Source organism: Nyctereutes procyonoides, unplaced genomic scaffold (assembly GCF_905146905.1).
Source record: "Nyctereutes procyonoides isolate TBG_1078 unplaced genomic scaffold, NYPRO_anot_genome, whole genome shotgun sequence".
NCBI classification, from domain to species: domain Eukaryota; kingdom Metazoa; phylum Chordata; class Mammalia; order Carnivora; family Canidae; genus Nyctereutes; species Nyctereutes procyonoides.
The window spans coordinates 37234927-37252285 of record NW_026575131.1 but is presented as its reverse complement, the minus strand read 5'-3'; the positions used below and the strand labels follow the sequence as shown (position 1 = coordinate 37252285).

General features: G+C 43.2%; 2 protein-coding genes and 3 non-coding genes across 6 annotated transcripts; 4 read left to right on the top strand and 1 right to left on the bottom strand.

The window, feature by feature from the left end:
• Positions 1-84: 84 nt before the first annotated feature.
• GNL3 (G protein nucleolar 3) lies at positions 85-7051 on the top strand. The gene is made up of 15 exons (XM_055343409.1): positions 85-216; positions 951-1009; positions 1399-1536; positions 1651-1764; positions 2194-2277; positions 3068-3200; positions 3983-4095; positions 4333-4456; positions 4853-4940; positions 5453-5627; positions 5759-5901; positions 5984-6120; positions 6206-6387; positions 6655-6721; positions 6820-7051. Exons 1-15 carry the CDS (start codon positions 204-206, stop codon positions 6900-6902), a joined length of 1653 nt encoding a protein of 550 aa, XP_055199384.1. The 5' UTR covers positions 85-203; the 3' UTR covers positions 6903-7051.
• Positions 3242-3318, top strand: LOC129522605 (small nucleolar RNA SNORD19). Its single transcript, XR_008666915.1, has one exon. It is a non-coding gene; the product is annotated as a small nucleolar RNA SNORD19 (small nucleolar RNA).
• Positions 4142-4223, top strand: LOC129522613 (small nucleolar RNA SNORD19B). The gene has a single exon (XR_008666921.1). It is a non-coding gene; the product is annotated as a small nucleolar RNA SNORD19B (small nucleolar RNA).
• LOC129522606 (small nucleolar RNA SNORD69) lies at positions 5321-5397 on the top strand. The gene has a single exon (XR_008666916.1). It is a non-coding gene; the product is annotated as a small nucleolar RNA SNORD69 (small nucleolar RNA).
• Positions 7052-7135: 84 nt separating the features above from the next.
• Positions 7136-17214, bottom strand: GLT8D1 (glycosyltransferase 8 domain containing 1). Of its 2 annotated transcripts, none has more exons than XM_055343410.1 (10): positions 17166-17214; positions 13887-13940; positions 13703-13801; positions 10942-11155; positions 9632-9749; positions 9081-9165; positions 8821-8933; positions 8294-8460; positions 8062-8174; positions 7136-7674 (listed from the first exon to the last, which is right to left on the bottom strand). In XM_055343410.1, the coding sequence occupies exons 2-10, from the start codon at positions 13900-13902 to the stop codon at positions 7484-7486; spliced, it is 1116 nt and encodes a 371-aa protein (XP_055199385.1). In that variant the 5' UTR covers positions 13903-13940; positions 17166-17214; the 3' UTR covers positions 7136-7483. The 2 variants fall into 2 exon arrangements, with proteins under 2 accessions (XP_055199385.1, XP_055199386.1); XM_055343411.1 differs by lacking the exon at positions 17166-17214 and adding an exon at positions 16862-17074.
• Positions 17215-17359: the final 145 nt, after the last annotated feature.

Below are 17359 nucleotides of genomic sequence, written 5' to 3'. Positions count from 1 at the left end.
CCGCGGCCGCCAAGCGAACCCGGCTCCGCACGACACTGCGTGCGCGCGCACGCGAGCGGGCGGCGGCGCGCTTTACGGCGGTAGCGTCGGTGCGTGACGCTCGGGCTTGGCTGCCTGCGAGTCACACGTGGCCGTGGCGGAGGCGCGTTGTTGCTGCTGCTGCCGCCGGTTACGGCGCTGCGACCGCCGTTCCCGCTCCCAGGATGAAGCGACCGAGTGAGTACGGTCGGGGAGCGGGTGTAGAGGAGCCTGTCTCTGACGGTCGGCGAACCGTCGGGGCGGTCTTCTGAGGGAGCGGGGGAGCCTGCGGGCAGGCCGTGGCGCGGGTCCGGAGGAGAAGCGAGTGGGGGAAGGCCCTCGTTAGCCGAAAGGAAGACAGCAGTGAAGGTCACTGGGGCGCCTGGGTGGCTCAGTGGGTCAGGTGTCTGCCTTCGGCGTAGGTCGCGGCCCCGGCCTCCCGGGATCGAGCGTGGGCGCCTGCGAAGCGGGGATTCTGCCCCTCCGCCTGCTCGTGTTCTCTCTCCGTCAGATATGTTTTAAGAAATTAAAGTCGCGCCAGATTGTCCTGAGTAAACCTGTCCGAGCCACGGTTGTGGGCCCAGCCTCTTCCCTATTCGGCCATGTTGAGGTCTGAGGCGGGCCGCTGAAATCCCCTGCTCGGTCCTAACTTGTGATTTGTGGCGTATGACGAGAAGGGGCTGCCATCTGGGGGTCTCCTGCTCTGCTGTGCGGTTTCAGTCTGTTACGGAAAGAGTGAGAGCAGGGAAGTTGGGCTCTGCTCCAGATTCTTTGAGATTTTAGAATGGCCTGTATTTGTGATCCACCACATGTGATTTTTAGGTTTGAGCGTTAATTGCTAAGTAGGGAAAGGGACGTGACCCCTGAGCCCGGTCACTAAAAACTAAACGGATCCTTTGTGTCTAATCCTCTTGTGCTGGGTTTCTTTGTAGAGTTAAAGAAAGCAAGTAAACGCATGACCTGCCATAAAAGGTATAAAATCCAAAAAAAGGTAAGTGTTGTGCTTGGAACACCCATGTTCAATAATAACGCTGAACTGATTTCTGCTCCACCTTTCGGGCACAAGGAGGTTTGGATTAATGTGATTTCATCTTACAGAATTGAAGTTAATTAAATACACTCTATGGGCACAAGTTCTTAGACATCAGGAGTATAGCTGTGGGAAAGTGCAGTAATTTGGTGATAAGTCTGCAAACTAATCAACCAACGTGTTAACCTCTGCAAAGAGTCTCCTGGTGACTGTTTTGCTGTTGTGTACGTAAATGTTTGTTTTCTCTATGGTTACAACTTAATTTTCTTGGCTTATTTTACAGGCATAACTAATTTTAGCCAGATTGGCTAGTAAATTTTACAAATGGATAAAAATTTTTATTATAATAGGTTCGAGAGCACCATCGAAAATTGAGGAAGGAGGCCAAAAAGCAGGGTCGCAAAAAGCCTAGAAAAGACCCAGGAGTTCCAAACAGTGCTCCCTTTAAAGAGGCTCTTCTTCGGGAAGCTGAGCTAAGGAAACAGCGAGTAAGCTATGTTAGCTCAAACTCTGAACAAGTGATGCGTGGGTATGTGGTTTTTGAAAGTAAAGTAGCACCACATTGGTTTGGCTCACTCATTTCTCTTATGGTTTGGATGCAGCTTGAAGAACTAAAAGAGCAGCAGAAACTTGACAGGCAGAAGGAACAGGAAAAGAAAAGAAAACTTGAAACTAACCCTGGTGTTAAGCCATCTAACTTGGAACCTGTGAAGGAGGTACGATTTTATGACTTTATGACTGAGGGCAGCCCCGATGGCGCAGCAGTTTAGCGCCGCCTGCAGCCTAGGGCGTGATCCTGGAGACCAGGGATCCAGTCCGTCAGGCTCTCTGCATGGAGCCTGCTTCTCCCTCTACCTGTGTCTCTGCCCCTCTCTCTCTTTCTCTCTCTCTCTCTCTCTCTCTCTCTCTCTGAATAAATAAATACTTTTTTTTTTAGAGATTATCTTTATGACTGAGAATTCTGACAAAAGTAAAAACATATCCAGGGCAGGGGATGCTGTGCCTTGGGCAGAAAGACTATTTTGACTCTTTTTTACTTAAAGAAATGTCCCCTGCAGTGCCCCTAATTAGCCATGGAAAATGGAGAAATAGGTACAGCTGAAGTGCTAACTTGGTGTCCTTTTTCCCTTGTCTTTATCTTGCAGGAATCTGGGCAGTGCAAAGCTAAGGACAAACCCAAGTCAGGCAAACAGAATCCAAAGAAGTTGTATTGTCAGGAACTTAAAAAGGTATTTTAGTCTAGGTCAGTGTCTAAAAATGGTAATGAGGTTGAAAAGGCTAGAGTGATTCTTTTTTTCTGACACCAGCCCTATAAATGTGGAAGTGGAGTTCACTTGAGATAGATGAATCAGCAAGTTGGCATATCCTAGTTTTAAAAGTTTTTATTCTTTGTTTATTGTGGTTTATCCTATTTAGGGCCTTTTCTGTTTCGCTGCAGGAAGTATTCTTAAAGTTTAAAATTCTTGCACAGGAACAGTTCTATAAGCATGACTGACAAAAATGGTACTTTGTGTTAAGTAACATGTTGATAGTGGTTTCTAAAATAGATGAAGATATGTCAGAGCAAGCAGTGTGGGGAAAAAGTACTGTTGAAACCTAAGTGAAGGAAGACAAGGCAGTGTCTTGGCATAGTTGTTCCCCAGAACCCCCATCCTAAATACCCGTTTTCCTAAGCTCACTTCCCTCCATTAATAGAACAGGACTGCTGGTCAGCATCTCTCGGCAGGGCCACAGGGCGTATCGCACTACATAATTCACTGTGGAAGGGTTGTATATTCAGACAATGGAGATATTTCTGCTTTTGAAATCCACTTTGTCAGGAGTCCATAGGCTGCCAAGCAAACCTGTGTTTTACTTTCCTGTGAGAAATGAACATGTGAACATTCTTCATGCCAAAGTGAAGATCTAAGATCTAACTCTGAGTTCACCCTGTTGCTAAGTGGAAAATGCCAGTGTACTTGTGTATGGAGAATGTTGCCAGAGCACGGGATATTTCTTTGATAGTTTCTGCTTTGACAGGTGATTGAAGCCTCAGATGTTGTGCTGGAGGTGTTGGATGCCAGAGATCCTCTTGGTTGCAGGTGTCCCCAGGCAGAAGAAGCCATTGTCCAGAGTGGACAGAAGAAGCTGGTACTTGTATTAAATAAATCAGGTGAGCAGAAGAGATGCCTTTTATGTTCCATATGCACTAGCGAGGTATGAGGAAAACATGTGAGCAGTCTGATTTTCATTGAAGACTGATAAGATCCAACTCTGACCGCAATAAAGCCAGTGCATATGGTCTTGTACTAAAAGCAATGCTGGGCAATGGGATTGAGGTATTTTTTATAGGTGACTAACAGGTTTCTACTTTTCTCTTACTATTTACTACTTTGCCATCTTGTCTTATTTAAGAGTGTAAGCTTCTCTACTCTGCTTACTCATTAATCTCACATAGGGAGTGATGGTAGTTTGCCATATTCACCACATCCACATAATGTTCACATATAACAATATTTATATAAAGTGTGCTTAAGGAAGTATTGGTTTGAACATCAGGGCCAGGAAAGCCCAGAATAGAGATTTCATGAAGCAGAATGTAAAATGGCATCCGCAGTTACTGTTGGGGCCAGTAAACATGGCTGTTACCTGAGAGTAAATTCTGGAAACACAGTTCTGCTGTTAAGTTAGGGTCATAATCTACTGGTTGATTTAATTCTGAAAAGGTGAGCAGTGCAAAGGGTAACTTAAGAAATATAGGAGGGTAGATACCAAACTCTGTTAAGATATAGGCAGTATGATAGGGAGCTTACTCTCTTCCTATCTTCCATCTAAATTCTTTTTAAAAAACTGAAGAGACAAACCAGAGTAAAACCCAGTTTATCAAATATTCATACTCATCTCAATAAAATAACCAAATTGGAGCATGTGTCTTGTTTTCCTAATCCCTCTTAGATTTGGTACCAAAGGAGAATTTAGAAAACTGGCTAAGTTATTTGAAGAAGGAATTACCAACAGTGGTGTTCAGAGCCTCAACAAATTTGAAGGAAAAGGGCAAGATAATCAAGGTACGCTTTACAGTCAGTGGTGGAAAGTATGGTTCTTTCAGATTTTGAATGGCTGAAATATGATGAGCATACAAAATCTTGATTAAAAAATGAGAATATATAAGATCCAACTCTGATTTCATCCAGAGATAATCTGAAAGATAATAGAGTGGTGATTTTAATAGCTGGGCTCTGGAGAGATTGCTTGAGTTTTATCTGGTGGGTTATCAGAAGTAGTTTAATTATTTGGAATTTTAGCACTTGAAGGTCAGGAAGAGAGCTCCCTTCAGAAGTGAAGTCTGCGTTGGGAAAGAAGGCCTTTGGAAGCTTCTTAGAAGTTTTCAGGAGACTTGTGGCAAAGCCATTCAGGTGGGAGTAATTGGTGAGTTTCAATTTAACACGCTTTAGGTCTTAAGTGTCAAGGTTTTATTCATGTTAACAGTGTATGAGGTTGGTGCTCAAGAGCTTGTTCAAACATTGGCTTCTTGCCCGTTTAATGAAACACGCTCAAAAATTTTAATTTCTGCCTATTCCAGTGCTGTGCACTGTAAGAAGTTGGCTTCTAAAAGCTCCTGATTATTTGAATTAATCTTTTCCTGCTCTTTGATTACTTGTGCAAGAAATGAAGACGCTAAGGTTGGTCTTAGTGTTGACGTGAAGACACTCAGATCCAACTCTGATCTTGCTCCAAATATCGGGCAAACCTAAAATAAGGCAGTGGAAGTTTTATAGTTACCAGTACATAATGCCTTTTGTTCTGTGGATTTCCCATTTGTAGGTTTCCCAAATGTGGGGAAAAGCAGCATCATCAACAGCTTAAAACAAGAACGGATATGTAATGTTGGTGTATCCATGGGGCTTACAAGGTAAATTGAGTTCTTCCATAATTGTGCTATTTCATTATAGACGAGTAAACATTGATTTGGATAGCTCAAGGAAGACCCATTTTCTATTTTTTTTTTAGAGGTGTCAGTGCAAGGAAAGGGTTAAGTCAGTGCTAGGCTTAGGGAAGAATTGATTAGAGCGGAACAGCTCACATCTAGTTTGAAAGACAAGCATATAGATTGAGAGAAGGGGAAGCTACCTCAGAAGAAGGGATGCTTGAACCCAGTACTGAATCGAAGTCAGTTATTTGGAGGGGAAATTTTTATGGCAGAGGAAACAGCATGCGTCTAGGTCAACTCAGAGGTTATAAATACAGTGTTTTTCTTTAGAAGGGGAGGAGCACTGTTAGAGTTTCAGATAAAACATGAAGCAAATGATGATAAACTGGATCTGACAGACTGTGCTGAGTTTGTTCAATCCAACCCTGAGCTTCGTGTTCTTCATCCTTCAGGTAAACCAGTGCTCCCATCGGTTACTATCCCTCTTTTTCCAGGTACATGCAGGTTGTCACTCTGGACAAACAAATCACAGTTGTAGACAGTCCAAGTTTCATTGTGTCTCCAGTTAACTCTGCCAGTGCACTTGCTCTGAGAAGTCCAGCAAGTATTGAAGTGTTGAAACCAGTGGAGGCTGCTAGTGCCATCTTGTCCCAGGCTGATGCTCGACAGGTATAAGAACCCAGTTCCCTTGATCTCCATGTTCTCTTTCATCATAAACATTTTTAAGTTGAAGGTTTTCAAGGTTTTTTTTTTTTTTTAATACTATATCAGATGAATAAAGTCAGTTTTTCTTTTTTAAGGTAGTACTGAAATTTACTGTTCCAGACTTTAAGAATCCTCTGGACTTTTTTACATCACTTGCTCAGAGAAGAGGACTGCACCAAAAAGGTGGAAGCCCAAATTTAGAAGGTGCTGCCAAACTGATATGGTCAGAGTGGACAGGGTAAGACTTTTTTCTGTTGGCATTTTGAGGATCACATGGAATGAAGGAACTAATTATTTACAAATCTTGTTTTTAAATCTAGTGCCTCCTTAGGTTACTACTGTCATCCCCCTTCATCCTGGACGACTCCTCCACATTTGAATGAGGCCATAATGAGAGACATGAAACAGGGCCTTAACCTGGAAGAACTGGAAAAGAACAATGCACACAGCATACACAGTAAGCAAGTCTTGTGTTTACTGTCTTCATTGGCTGAGAGGCCAATAAAAGGTCTCTGTGTACATGACCTGTGTTCCTTCCCTAGTCATCAGGGGCCCTCGTTTAGCCAGTAGCATCCTTTTCCAGTCTTCGGGTCTGACAAATGGAATAATAGAGGAAAAGGACATACCAGAAGAACTGCCAAAACAGAAAGAGAAAAAACAGGAGGAGGGGGAGGACTGTGATGACCTCGACAGCGACCAGGATGGTATTGAAGAAGCAGCTAGTGTAAGTATGTTGCATGTCAGTGGCTTAATCTAAAGTAAATTTTCAATGTTTAACAAATGGGAAGGGGCTGAAGGGACAAAGTAAACAGTTCATAACAGACTACAAGAAACCCTTCAAGATTTAGGTATTTAAGGCTTGAAGTCATTAGTCTTAATTTTGTCTGCCCTATCATGTGTACCTTCAGAGTCTTTTTCCAGTTATTTAATTTCTTGGATTAATGAGCAGATAAGGGCTACTAATTATGTACTATTTCTTTTTGTCCCACAGGAAAAGACTTCAGAGATGTCCAGGGCAGAAGAGGCCTGGGAGGCACCACCTGAGGAATCTCAAGCAGGTGGGGCATCTTGCGTGGAGGGATTTACTAACAAAGCAACATGGTGTGTAATTGCCTTTTTTTTTTTTTAACCTCACTTTTTATTTCCTCCAATATAGATGTGTCAGCACCACCTTACATCTCAGATAAAATGGCTGAAGAGGAAGATGATGCCTATGACTTCAGTACAGATTATGTATAACAGAACTTCTCCCTTTTATAAGGTGGTTTTTTAACATTTTTGAGCTACTAAGCTGTTACAATGTATGATGTACCAGTTACAGTGTGATGTAAAATGTAAATTTTGTGAATATCATGTTCAATTTAAAGAATAAGGCAATTTAGAAGGTGTCTAAATTTTGTAAGACAACTCCTTTCTTATACAATGAGCGGATAGAAGTATAATTATTTGGAAGCAAAAAAATGAGATACCTATTGAAAAATGTAGGTTTCACTTTATTAACAGATCAGACCACAGGTTAAGGTTACAAAATTAAAATCAAGCAGCAGTGTTGAACTAGCTGTACCAATCCTGTCAGTCCATTTACCTCTGGTCATTCAGCACGGTAGTAAGCAAACACTTGTTGATAAGGCAGATGGAGACATTTATAGTCTATCTGGGAAGCCAACTGTTAGACGGGGTAGTCTGTTCTCTTTACCCAGCTGAAACATCCCTCTTTCCATGGGTTGCTGCAGATAGGCTTTGAAGCCTTGCAACTGTTACTGCCCACACATACTGTCTTCCAGGATTTCCTGAGAAATGCTTAGAGCATAAATTATGTTTTATTTTATATTTGAGATCTCCATATGTCTTCGGATCAAGCTGAATTTGCCTGTTGGGTCTGGAATATACCATTTTTCCCAGATCTCAGAATAGGAAGCAGTTCTTCCCCATGGCTTAAAGTGACCATTCCAGTGGAGTAACTTGGCAGCCTTTACAAACTGGGGTGAATATCGTTTTCCAGCACTGGAACCTTACATTGAGAGAAAAAAAAGCCAAATGTTTGTACTAGTGCCAGTACCAGTCAGAAATAACTGTACATCAAACTGCAGAAAACTTTAATTTTTTTTTTAATTTTTATTTATTTATGATAGTCACACACAGAGAGAGAGGCAGAGACATAGGCAGAGGGAGAAGCAGGCTCCATGCACCAGGAGCCCGACGTGGGATTCGATCCCGGGTCTCCAGGATCGCGCCCTGGGCCAAAGGCAGGCGCTAAACCGCTGCGCCTCCCAGGGATCCCTAAACTGCAGAAAACTTAAAGGAAACTGGATATATCTCATCTTGAGCATAGTTTTTCAGACAAGTAAATCTTTAATTTAATCCTTAATTCTTTTGATTAATTTTTTTTTTGACTTACCAAGGTGGCGGACATTCCACATGGGGTCGATTGTAGAATGCTGTTGATAAAATACGATCAGCAGAGGAGGTGTTGTGGTGCTGCCAGCCAATGTTCTGCTATACAGTCCCTCTCTTGGGACAGATGACAAATGTAAGCTGTTAGTGGAAAATCCTGACAAATTCCTCTTAGATAAGAAAGACCCCGAGGGTTGAAATAAGAGTCTTCACTGTGTAGTCAGCTATATACTTACTCTACATTGAGTTTCATCCATTTTTCCAGCTGGTTAGTTATATTCTGTTTTTTCCATTCTGTTAAGTTTGCAACAAAAACTCCAGGATTAAATGAGCAGGTGCTGGCTTTCATGGAAAGTTTACGAATTCTTTCCTTCTTATAGTCAAGATAGCCAATGTAATTGTACTAAAATATAAATGGGATATATATGTTTATTGCTTCAAACAATTAATATATAGTAATAGCAAAGAAAAATCTGCTCATTAACTTGATTAGCAAAGGGCTCTAAGGCAAATAAAACTGACATCTGGGATTCTGAGTTGGTATAGAAACCTAGAATAAACATACTGAGCCATATGTTCAAGGAAGATTAGGTTGTCAAGTTTATGGACCAATTTGTAGAAAAGCCTTGAATTTTGGCATGGACTAACTGGGGAATGTAAAATGCAGGAGAAAGGAAGAGCTCCCTGATTTTGCTGCCTTCTTGCCATTACCCTGCAGTATGGAGCGTGGAGTATCTGTAAAGATAACGAATAAGTAATTCACCTGATTCCCTGCTCCACGGATGACAACTTTTGTAGAGGCTGAATCACAATCTTCTGAAAATGCAGCTGCATGTCCTGGTTTCAGTGGTGTATTATAAAGTGCAAGAATATCCCCTGAAATAGACAAAGTTTTTTAAGATTTACACTTTAAGATGCCCATTCCTCCCACTTGGATGACCTTTTATAGGATACTGTAAATAAAATTAACACAACTGCCCGCACTGGACAGAGAACAGCACCGATGGTGACAATCTTTGGTACCTTGTACAATTACATCATCATCCATATATATGGCCTTCTTTGCACTGGGAACCAGAACTGGCAAGTAGAACCTTGCAAAGGTTAACTGGGAAAGGAAAAGGAAAGAGGCATTGGCATAGGATTCATCAGTGGCTATGCCTTTATTAGAAACTCCCAGAATGCTCTCCATACCCATGCAGGAGAAGATAGCTGAAGGTCTCTTAAAACTGCCCAACCTTGGTCCCCAAAGAGCTACTTACAGTGTACCCAGTTACCCAGCCATTTCCTAATACAGTTGACTCTTGAACAGTGCAGGACTTAGGGACATTGGCCCCCTGGACAGTCAGAAGTTTGACTTCCCCCCAAAACTTAATAGCGTACTGTTGATCGCTAGAACTTAATAAAACTTAATAGCATACTGTCGATAGCTTATCTAGAATATGAACAGTCCACACGTTTTGTATGTTAAAAATTATTGAAAATTGCATAAAAGTGGACCCTCGAAGCTTAAACCTGTGTTGTCCTAGAGTCAACTGTACTCCCAGGAATCAACAAGGATGCATGGAACTCACTGGTTTTATGGATTCTCCCTGGTTGGGATCCTCCTTTACTTTCCCTTCCAAAAGTTTAGTGTCAAAATTCACAATTTTGTACCTGATGCTTTTCAAGGTACTGCTGCTAAGCCAGGATCTGATGAAAATAAAGCATCAAATTTCAGTTTTCTATAACCATATCCCCAAACTACAGCCTTTTCTTTGATCTGCTGTTGAGGGTATGCCCATCAGAGTCACTGCCTGAACCAAGATTCTATGGTGATGGCTAGTGCTCCCACCAGGCTCACGCTTGGGACCAATGCTGTAGAAAAGCACCCTGTGGAGTTGAGGACATCCCATCACTACATGTGGTCCAACTCTTGTCTCCAAATACATGGTAAAGAAAAATCAAAATATGGTAGTGAAAGCTAATTATCAACAAAAAGTGGTCATCACCCTGTTACTACACTCATTAATTCACTGTAATAACTTATTTTTCCACCTGAGTCTAAGGTAAAAAGTCCATCTTCTCTAATGTACTGCATGTTTATCCTGTGGCTATTGTAATGCATTATTTGTTTTTACATTATTTTAGATGATTTCAGAGTTTTCATGGGGAAAACGGTAATTTTCACAAACTAAACATGAACCATGTAGAAAATAGCCACAAGGACAGAAATGTTTTAGATCTTTGACAACCCTTAGCCTGTTAGACAAGATATTTGACTAAATTTCATAAATCTGAATTCAAGAGCATTTTTAAGATCTTGTTCACTTTAGGATTCTATGATTAGTCACAACTGTAGTAAGAAACATCTGCTGGATGATTACATTCTTAGTGTTTTTTACATATTTTCTCATTTGCAACACAATAATCCTGTAAGTTGGGTGTTTTCACTCCATACTTAAAGATGTGGAAATAGGCTCTAATCACTCTGGGCTAGGATGTGGATCTAGTATCTGCTCACTCCACCACACCACTGTGCCACTGCTCCCCCCCCCATACCATTCTACTCTAGATCTACTCAAGGTATATATGAGATAAGGAGCTTGTAACAGGATGTAAATTAACATATTGCTGCTTTCAGAGAGACTCTTATTACCAAAACCTTATCAGCTTGAGTTCACAATGTGTGTGTGGCACAGCTGATTTACATCTTGGCAACATGTTTATGATACAATCACATGGGAAAACGTGCAATTTTTATGTTATAATCCCAACTATAAAAAAAAGTATATGCATATAGAAAGAAATGTGCCCCCCCCCCCAAAAAAAATTCCCTGGATTGGCAGCTGGCCTGTTCTAGAGCATCCTCTAACAGCAGAATTGTCAGGCAAGCAGAGCTCACCGGAGATGATCTGCTGTACCATTGAGTGTAACAATGTAGAACATCACATTGGAGCGAGTATTGTGCTGAATACTGTTTATAGCTGCAATGGCCCCTCCAAGCCTATCTTCAGATGCAGCAATGATCACAGGAATCTCCTCTTCTCTCCCGTCTACAGCTTGTTGGGGAACATTGGGGACAAAGTCTATAGGCTGAAACCCCACAATTCCTGAATCTGCAAAGAATACACACAAGGAAGGTATTGTGTTATAATTTCATGAGCTTTTGATATAGAGCCCAAGAACTGAAAAGAGGTAAGGTGAGGATGATACTTACCTCATTTTCCCCTCATTACAATGTGAGAGGCATATAACCCAGAAACTATTTTCCCATGTGTAACAAGGCTTCTGGAAAAGCAGAAGCATTAAAAAATTGGTGGCCTGAATTCTGATACACTACTGGTGGGAATACAACAGAATCCTTCTAGAATGTATCTTAGTTTGTATCAAAAACTAGTTTATTTTTTTTAATTTTTATTCATTTATGATAGTCACAGAGAGAGAGAGAGAGAGGCAGAGTCAAAGGCAGAGGGAGAAGCAGGCTCCATGCACCGGGAGCCCAACGTGGGATTCGATCCCAGGTCTCCAGGATCGCGCCCTGGGCCAAAGGCAGGCGCCAAACCACTGAGCCACCCAGGGATCCCTGTATCAAAAACTTTAAAAGAGAGGAGTGCCTGACTGGCTCAGTCCAGGGAGGGCAGGGGTGGGGGGAGCATGTAACTCCTGATCTCGGGGTCATGAGTTCAAGCTCCACATTGGCTGTTGGGATTACTTAAATAAACTAACCTTAAACAGGTATGTGATCTCTGACACAGAAATTCCCCTTGCCTCTCTTAAAGACAAAATCTGAGAGGTTAAAGTCACAAGTTCGTTTATAATTGTAAAAACCTAGAAACAGACTAAACAGTTATTTTTCTTTTTTTTTAATTTTTTTATTTATTTATGATAGTCACAGAGAGAGAGAGAGAGAGGCGCAGAGACACAGGCAGAGGGAGAAGCAGGCTCCATGCACCGGGAGCCCGATGTGGGATTCGATCCTGGGTCTCCAGGATCGCGCCCTGGGCCAAAGGCAGGCGCCAAACCGCTGCGCCACCCAGGGATCCCGACAGTTATTTTTCAAACTATGAATTATGTCCCATAAGTGGACAGGAAATCAATTTCTCGTGGGTCATAATCAAAATTGAGTAGGAACAGTTCCTAAATTAGAATAGAGCCCTGAATTTGAAAAGTATCAGACTGCATCACAAAGCAACTCTACTGTTTTGTAAGTGTTCCTTTTTGCCCTTCAATATACATTTACTCATTTACATTCAATGACCACCTAATATATGCAAAGCATTATCTAGGCACTGAAGCTGGAGCCATGAATAAAAGACAAATCCCTGGGCAGCCCCGGTGGTGCAGCGGTTTAGCACCACCTGCAGCCCAGGGCATGATCCTGGAGTCCCGGGATCGAGTCCCACGTCAGGCTCTCTGCATGGAGCCTGCTTCTCTCTCTGCCTGTGTCTCTGCCTCTCTCTCTCTCTCTGCATCTCTGAATAAATAAAATCTTAAAAAAAAATTAAAAAGACAAATCCCTGTCATCATGAAGCATAGACAGACAAAAAGTAAATACACATATATACTCATGCTATATATGTAACACATTTCTTGTGGGGATACCACTGATTCACTGTACCAAGACTTTTTCCTATGGATTCAAACTGTGGCTTTAAGATTTTATATGAGGAGTATCTACAATCATGGTGACTTAAAATACAGGGAAAACATGTCACATGCAGTTTATGTAGTGCATAATCTCATAACAGAAAAAAAATACATACACAGGAAAAAAACCCAAGAAGGTACTACACCAAAATTTTAATAATTAGGTAATCATGTATTCAGTGAAACTACTGAGTACCTCCTGTGCACCAGCCATCATCTAAATGCAGAGGAGACAGAGTGAACAAATTCTAGTGGAGCCTGAATGCTCTTTTAGAAATGTTACCACCAGGAGCATATGTTTCTTTATGTACATATTGTGTGTGTGTGTGTGTGTGTGTATGTGTGTATAAATACTTATTGTTATAAAACATTACTCAGTGAAGGTCAAGGGAAAGCTATTAATCTTTTCTTACTCTGGTCAACTACGGTGGGTGGCAACCCCAAAATGATTTTTGACAAACATCCTGAAGCTTCACACATGTCTCAAAACCAGAGCAGGAGCAGTATGGAGAACTAATTTAAAAGAACTGGTGATAGAATTATGCAATAAAGTGACTTTTTAAATCAGTTGATAGGCTTGAATGGTTTTGTTTTTCTACCATAGTCCCTGATACTGTTGTACAAGTTCAAGGAAAGTAACCATACCTACGCCTGTAAACAGGGCAGGCATCCAAGATAAGCATCACTCACCTTCTGAAGCCCTGTCCTGCTGCAATGTGGGTAGACAGCAGCCCACAGAGGCTCCTCTAAGGCCTCTGATTTGGTGAATTGGTGAAAAGGGATCTGCCAGCAGATCAAACCCTGGCATCTCCCAGATCTCCCCAGACAGGGAGAAGGGGTGGGGGTGGGGCTGCAAGAGCACAATGAGTACCACACTTCTCCCTTCCCCAGTCAGGCCACTTTTATCAGGACAAGAAGAAAACTTTTTCTTTAATCTAGTGATGTACCAGGATGTTGGGATACACAGAACTCCAGGTCCTCAATAGATGCCAAGGCATTAGTAAATCTTCCCTTACCTGAAACCTCATTCCTTAGCAAACTGCTCAGGCCCAGGAAGTTATGGTGCAAAACCAGTAAGAAGAGAGCAACAGCCAGGACCAGGATGATGATGTTTACTGAAATACAGAGGAAAAGCCTGCATGACATCTCTTTACCTTTTGAGCAGCTGTAAAAACAACATAATTTGTAGAAAAAGCATACCTTTACGGAATGACATCTTTTTCTTCTGTTTTATATAAATGCTAGTTTTTAACCCTACAAGACAAAAGCAAGCCCCCAGTCAGTAGGTACATGAGAATGACCATCGAAATGCCTCAACACTTTTATTCAGGTAGAAATATACAGTATCTTCTGCCAGAAACTCATTTTGAATTAACAGTTTCCAAGAACCTAACTTGAGACCTGAATTTTATGTGGTAGTCTTGATAATACTGGGAGAAAGTCTTGTACATTAGATGTCACCAGATGAAAAGCAAAATAAATTCTATCGAAGAACACTTGCTGTCTGTACTTGGTGTCTAACCACTACAGAAATATTTTCCAAATGAATTTCTATTCAAGATTCCTAATTAAATTAGACATGGACTTGGTTATCTATGATCAAGTAACCTGAGATCAGCCTCATTGGTATAAAATGACCCTGTTCTGAGTTGTATCCCATCCAGCTTTAACGGGAATTAAAAAGAAAAATATTTTCCAAATTCATTTAAAACTACAGCAGAAGGGACGCCTGGGTGGCTCAGTGGTTGAGTGCCTGCCTTTGGCCCGGCGCGTGATCCCTGGAGTCCTGGGATGGAGTCCCACATCGGGCTCCCTGCATGGAGCCTGCCTCTCTCTATGTCTTTCATGAATAAATAAAATCTTTTTAAAAATTATAGCAGACAGGGGCACTTGGGTGGCTCGGTGGAGTGTCTGGCTCTTGATTTCAGCTCAGGTCATGATTTCAGGGCTATGAGACCAAGCCGTGCAAGGAGGCTGCTTAAGATTCTCTCACCCTCTGCCCCCCTCCCCCCAAAATAGCAGAGAAACATAATTACAAAAATGTACAAAATCCACTCTTGCTTTCAAAAGTTTAGGGTGCTATTCTCAAAAATTAAAAATCTGGTAAAAGAAAAAATGAGCTTTCCAGGGCTTAACCTCTGTTGGTTAACTACTCATCTCTTCATAAAGCAGTATCTAATACTGTCATCTGTCTGTGGCTTGTGCTCACCTCATCTGATGCCTTTGCTTAAAAAAAAATAATAATAATAATAATAGGGGCACCTGGCTGGCTCAGTCAGTAGAGACTGCAACTCTTGATCCCAAGAGTCTGAGCCCCACAGTGGATGTAGAAATTACTTAAAAAATTAAAAAGAGAAATTTAAAATAATGATTCAGTGGCAACAAGACTATGTGTGGAACTAAATGAAGCGATCAGATCAGATTTCTACAACATCTCTGGGTAATGTTTCCTTAAAAGATTTTATGCATCCAGGATATTATGATCCTACCTCTGAAACCTTTATACTTTTATGCTTCATCCTCCCTCATGGGAGTACCTAACATTTTTACATAAGGCTATTAACTCCACAAAGCACTTTGAATTATAGCATATTTCTAAAGTAAAAGTAAGTCTGAATTAATTTCATTGTTAGTATGTGCCTATGAGGCACTTGATTTCTCAAGGCCTTTGAAAAAAAAGAGAAAGAACACCTTTCTTTTTCTTTTTTTTTTTTTTAACTTGCTAGCTACCTGCATTAAGACCCACATTCTTGGCAGCTGTGCCCATTTTTTCTGCTTTCCCTTTTGTTAGTATGTCGTCCCATGAAAGACCATTCCACTGATACTCTAACATAACCTCTAATTGTTTCCTTAGTGCAGCATCAGCAAACGCTTTTTCCCTCTCAGTTGGATCACACTCATCAGCATATTATCATGCTCTTCTATCTTCCAGTTAATTAAAAACAACAACAAAAAACTGCTCCCCTCACCCTAGCTGATCCACAGACCCATTTCCGTGTTCCCCTCTTGAAAAAATTTAATATGTAGCTCCACTCGCTTTCCTTCTCTCCAACCAGACTTCTGCCCCTACTGTTCCACTCAAACTGACCTTGTTGAGGTCGCCAAAGACCAAGATCATTTTTATGTCCTCTTTATCATCCCCTCAGAGGCCATCAGGAAAGTTCACTACACCCCCTCATTTCCGAAACTATCTCATTTCTCTGTTTCTTGATTTCTGTCTTCCCAGACTAGAATGTAGGCTCTATGAGAATAGAGACCCCAGTGAAACTACTTGATGCATCCTCACATCTGAAAACCATGACTCTTATTAGGCACGTGGTATTTGTTGAATGGTCTTGTAAATATGAGCAACGGTGGTTCTCAGCTCAAAAAAGGGAACACCATCTTTGATAATGGTCATGAAAACACATTTCAACGTAAGGACCAACATGGATTCCAACAAAGATCTCTCTCAAATGGAACCGGACAGGCAATTTCCTCTTCTCACCATATGTTAGAGCTCCAATACCTTAAAGCCTTTGCAGCAACTGCCACATCGTGAAGTGCATTTAAAAAGGGATAACGCAGGGATGCCCGGCTGGCTCAATCTCAGAAGCCAGTTACTCTTGATCTAGAGATTGTGAGTTCGAGGTTGGGTGTAGATGTTACTTAAATAAATGAAACTTTAAAGGTGGGGGACGGTAACACAGAGAGACAGGTCTATTTCTACATACAACAGAGAGCCTATTAAATAGTCTCTGCCAGGCCGAAAGGTGGAAAGGCACTTTCTCCTGCCTCTTCATCTGGCTAGCTCCTACTCGGCTTTCAGGACTCAAGGGGGGAGCCTCTCAAACCCCACATTCAGCGGCACCTGCCCTGAGCTCCCTCCCACATCTCCCCGGCCGCCCAATCCCAGAATAAATCTGTCACTTATTTCTGGGGTTATGCCACTGTCCCCCCTAACACGTCGTGGGCTCTAGGAAGGCATGAGCCCGGTGCTGGTCACAGCAGTGCCCGAGGCCCACCGCGTGCACTGAGCAAGGCGCCGTGAATGTGCTGACTGTATGAGCGAGCGGCAGCCTGTGCCTGGAGCGCGGAGAAGCGCGCCGTCTGCGCCCCCGACACGCGACAGAGCAGAGGCCAAGCGCCACCCGGGATGCACAGGCAGGGTCTCTCCGAAACACGGGGCACCCTACCTCGCTCGGAATACCAGGGAGAGGCACGCCCCAGTCCTGAGAGAGGGAAGGGTCGGGCCTGGGAGGGCCTGGGAGGGCCCGGTGCAGCCGGGAGCCAGCCGCGCCGCCAACGTGGGGGACTCCCCGGGAGGGAGTCGCTCCCAAGGCGGTGCGAGGGGCGGCGAGCGCGGGTCCCCCCTAAACTGCAGGGGTCAACAGGGCGCCCTTCCGGACGCTCCGGAGGCTCCCCCGGGCCCACAGCCCCCCGCCCCCCGTTAGGTCCGGCCGAGCCGTTCCCCTCGGGCGCTCCCCCGGCCGCCCTTACCTGCAGCTGGAGGAGGAGGAGCCACCGCCCGCGCCCCGGCCCGCCCCGCCAGCTCAGCGGCCGCCCCGCAGGCCCGGGGCCCCAGCTCGCCGCCGGGCCGCCCGCCTGCCCTGCACTCGGGACCCAGCCCGCCCGCTCGCCCGCTAGCTCGGCGGCCGCCGCGCAGTCCCGCCACCCGCCGCCCGCCGCCCGCC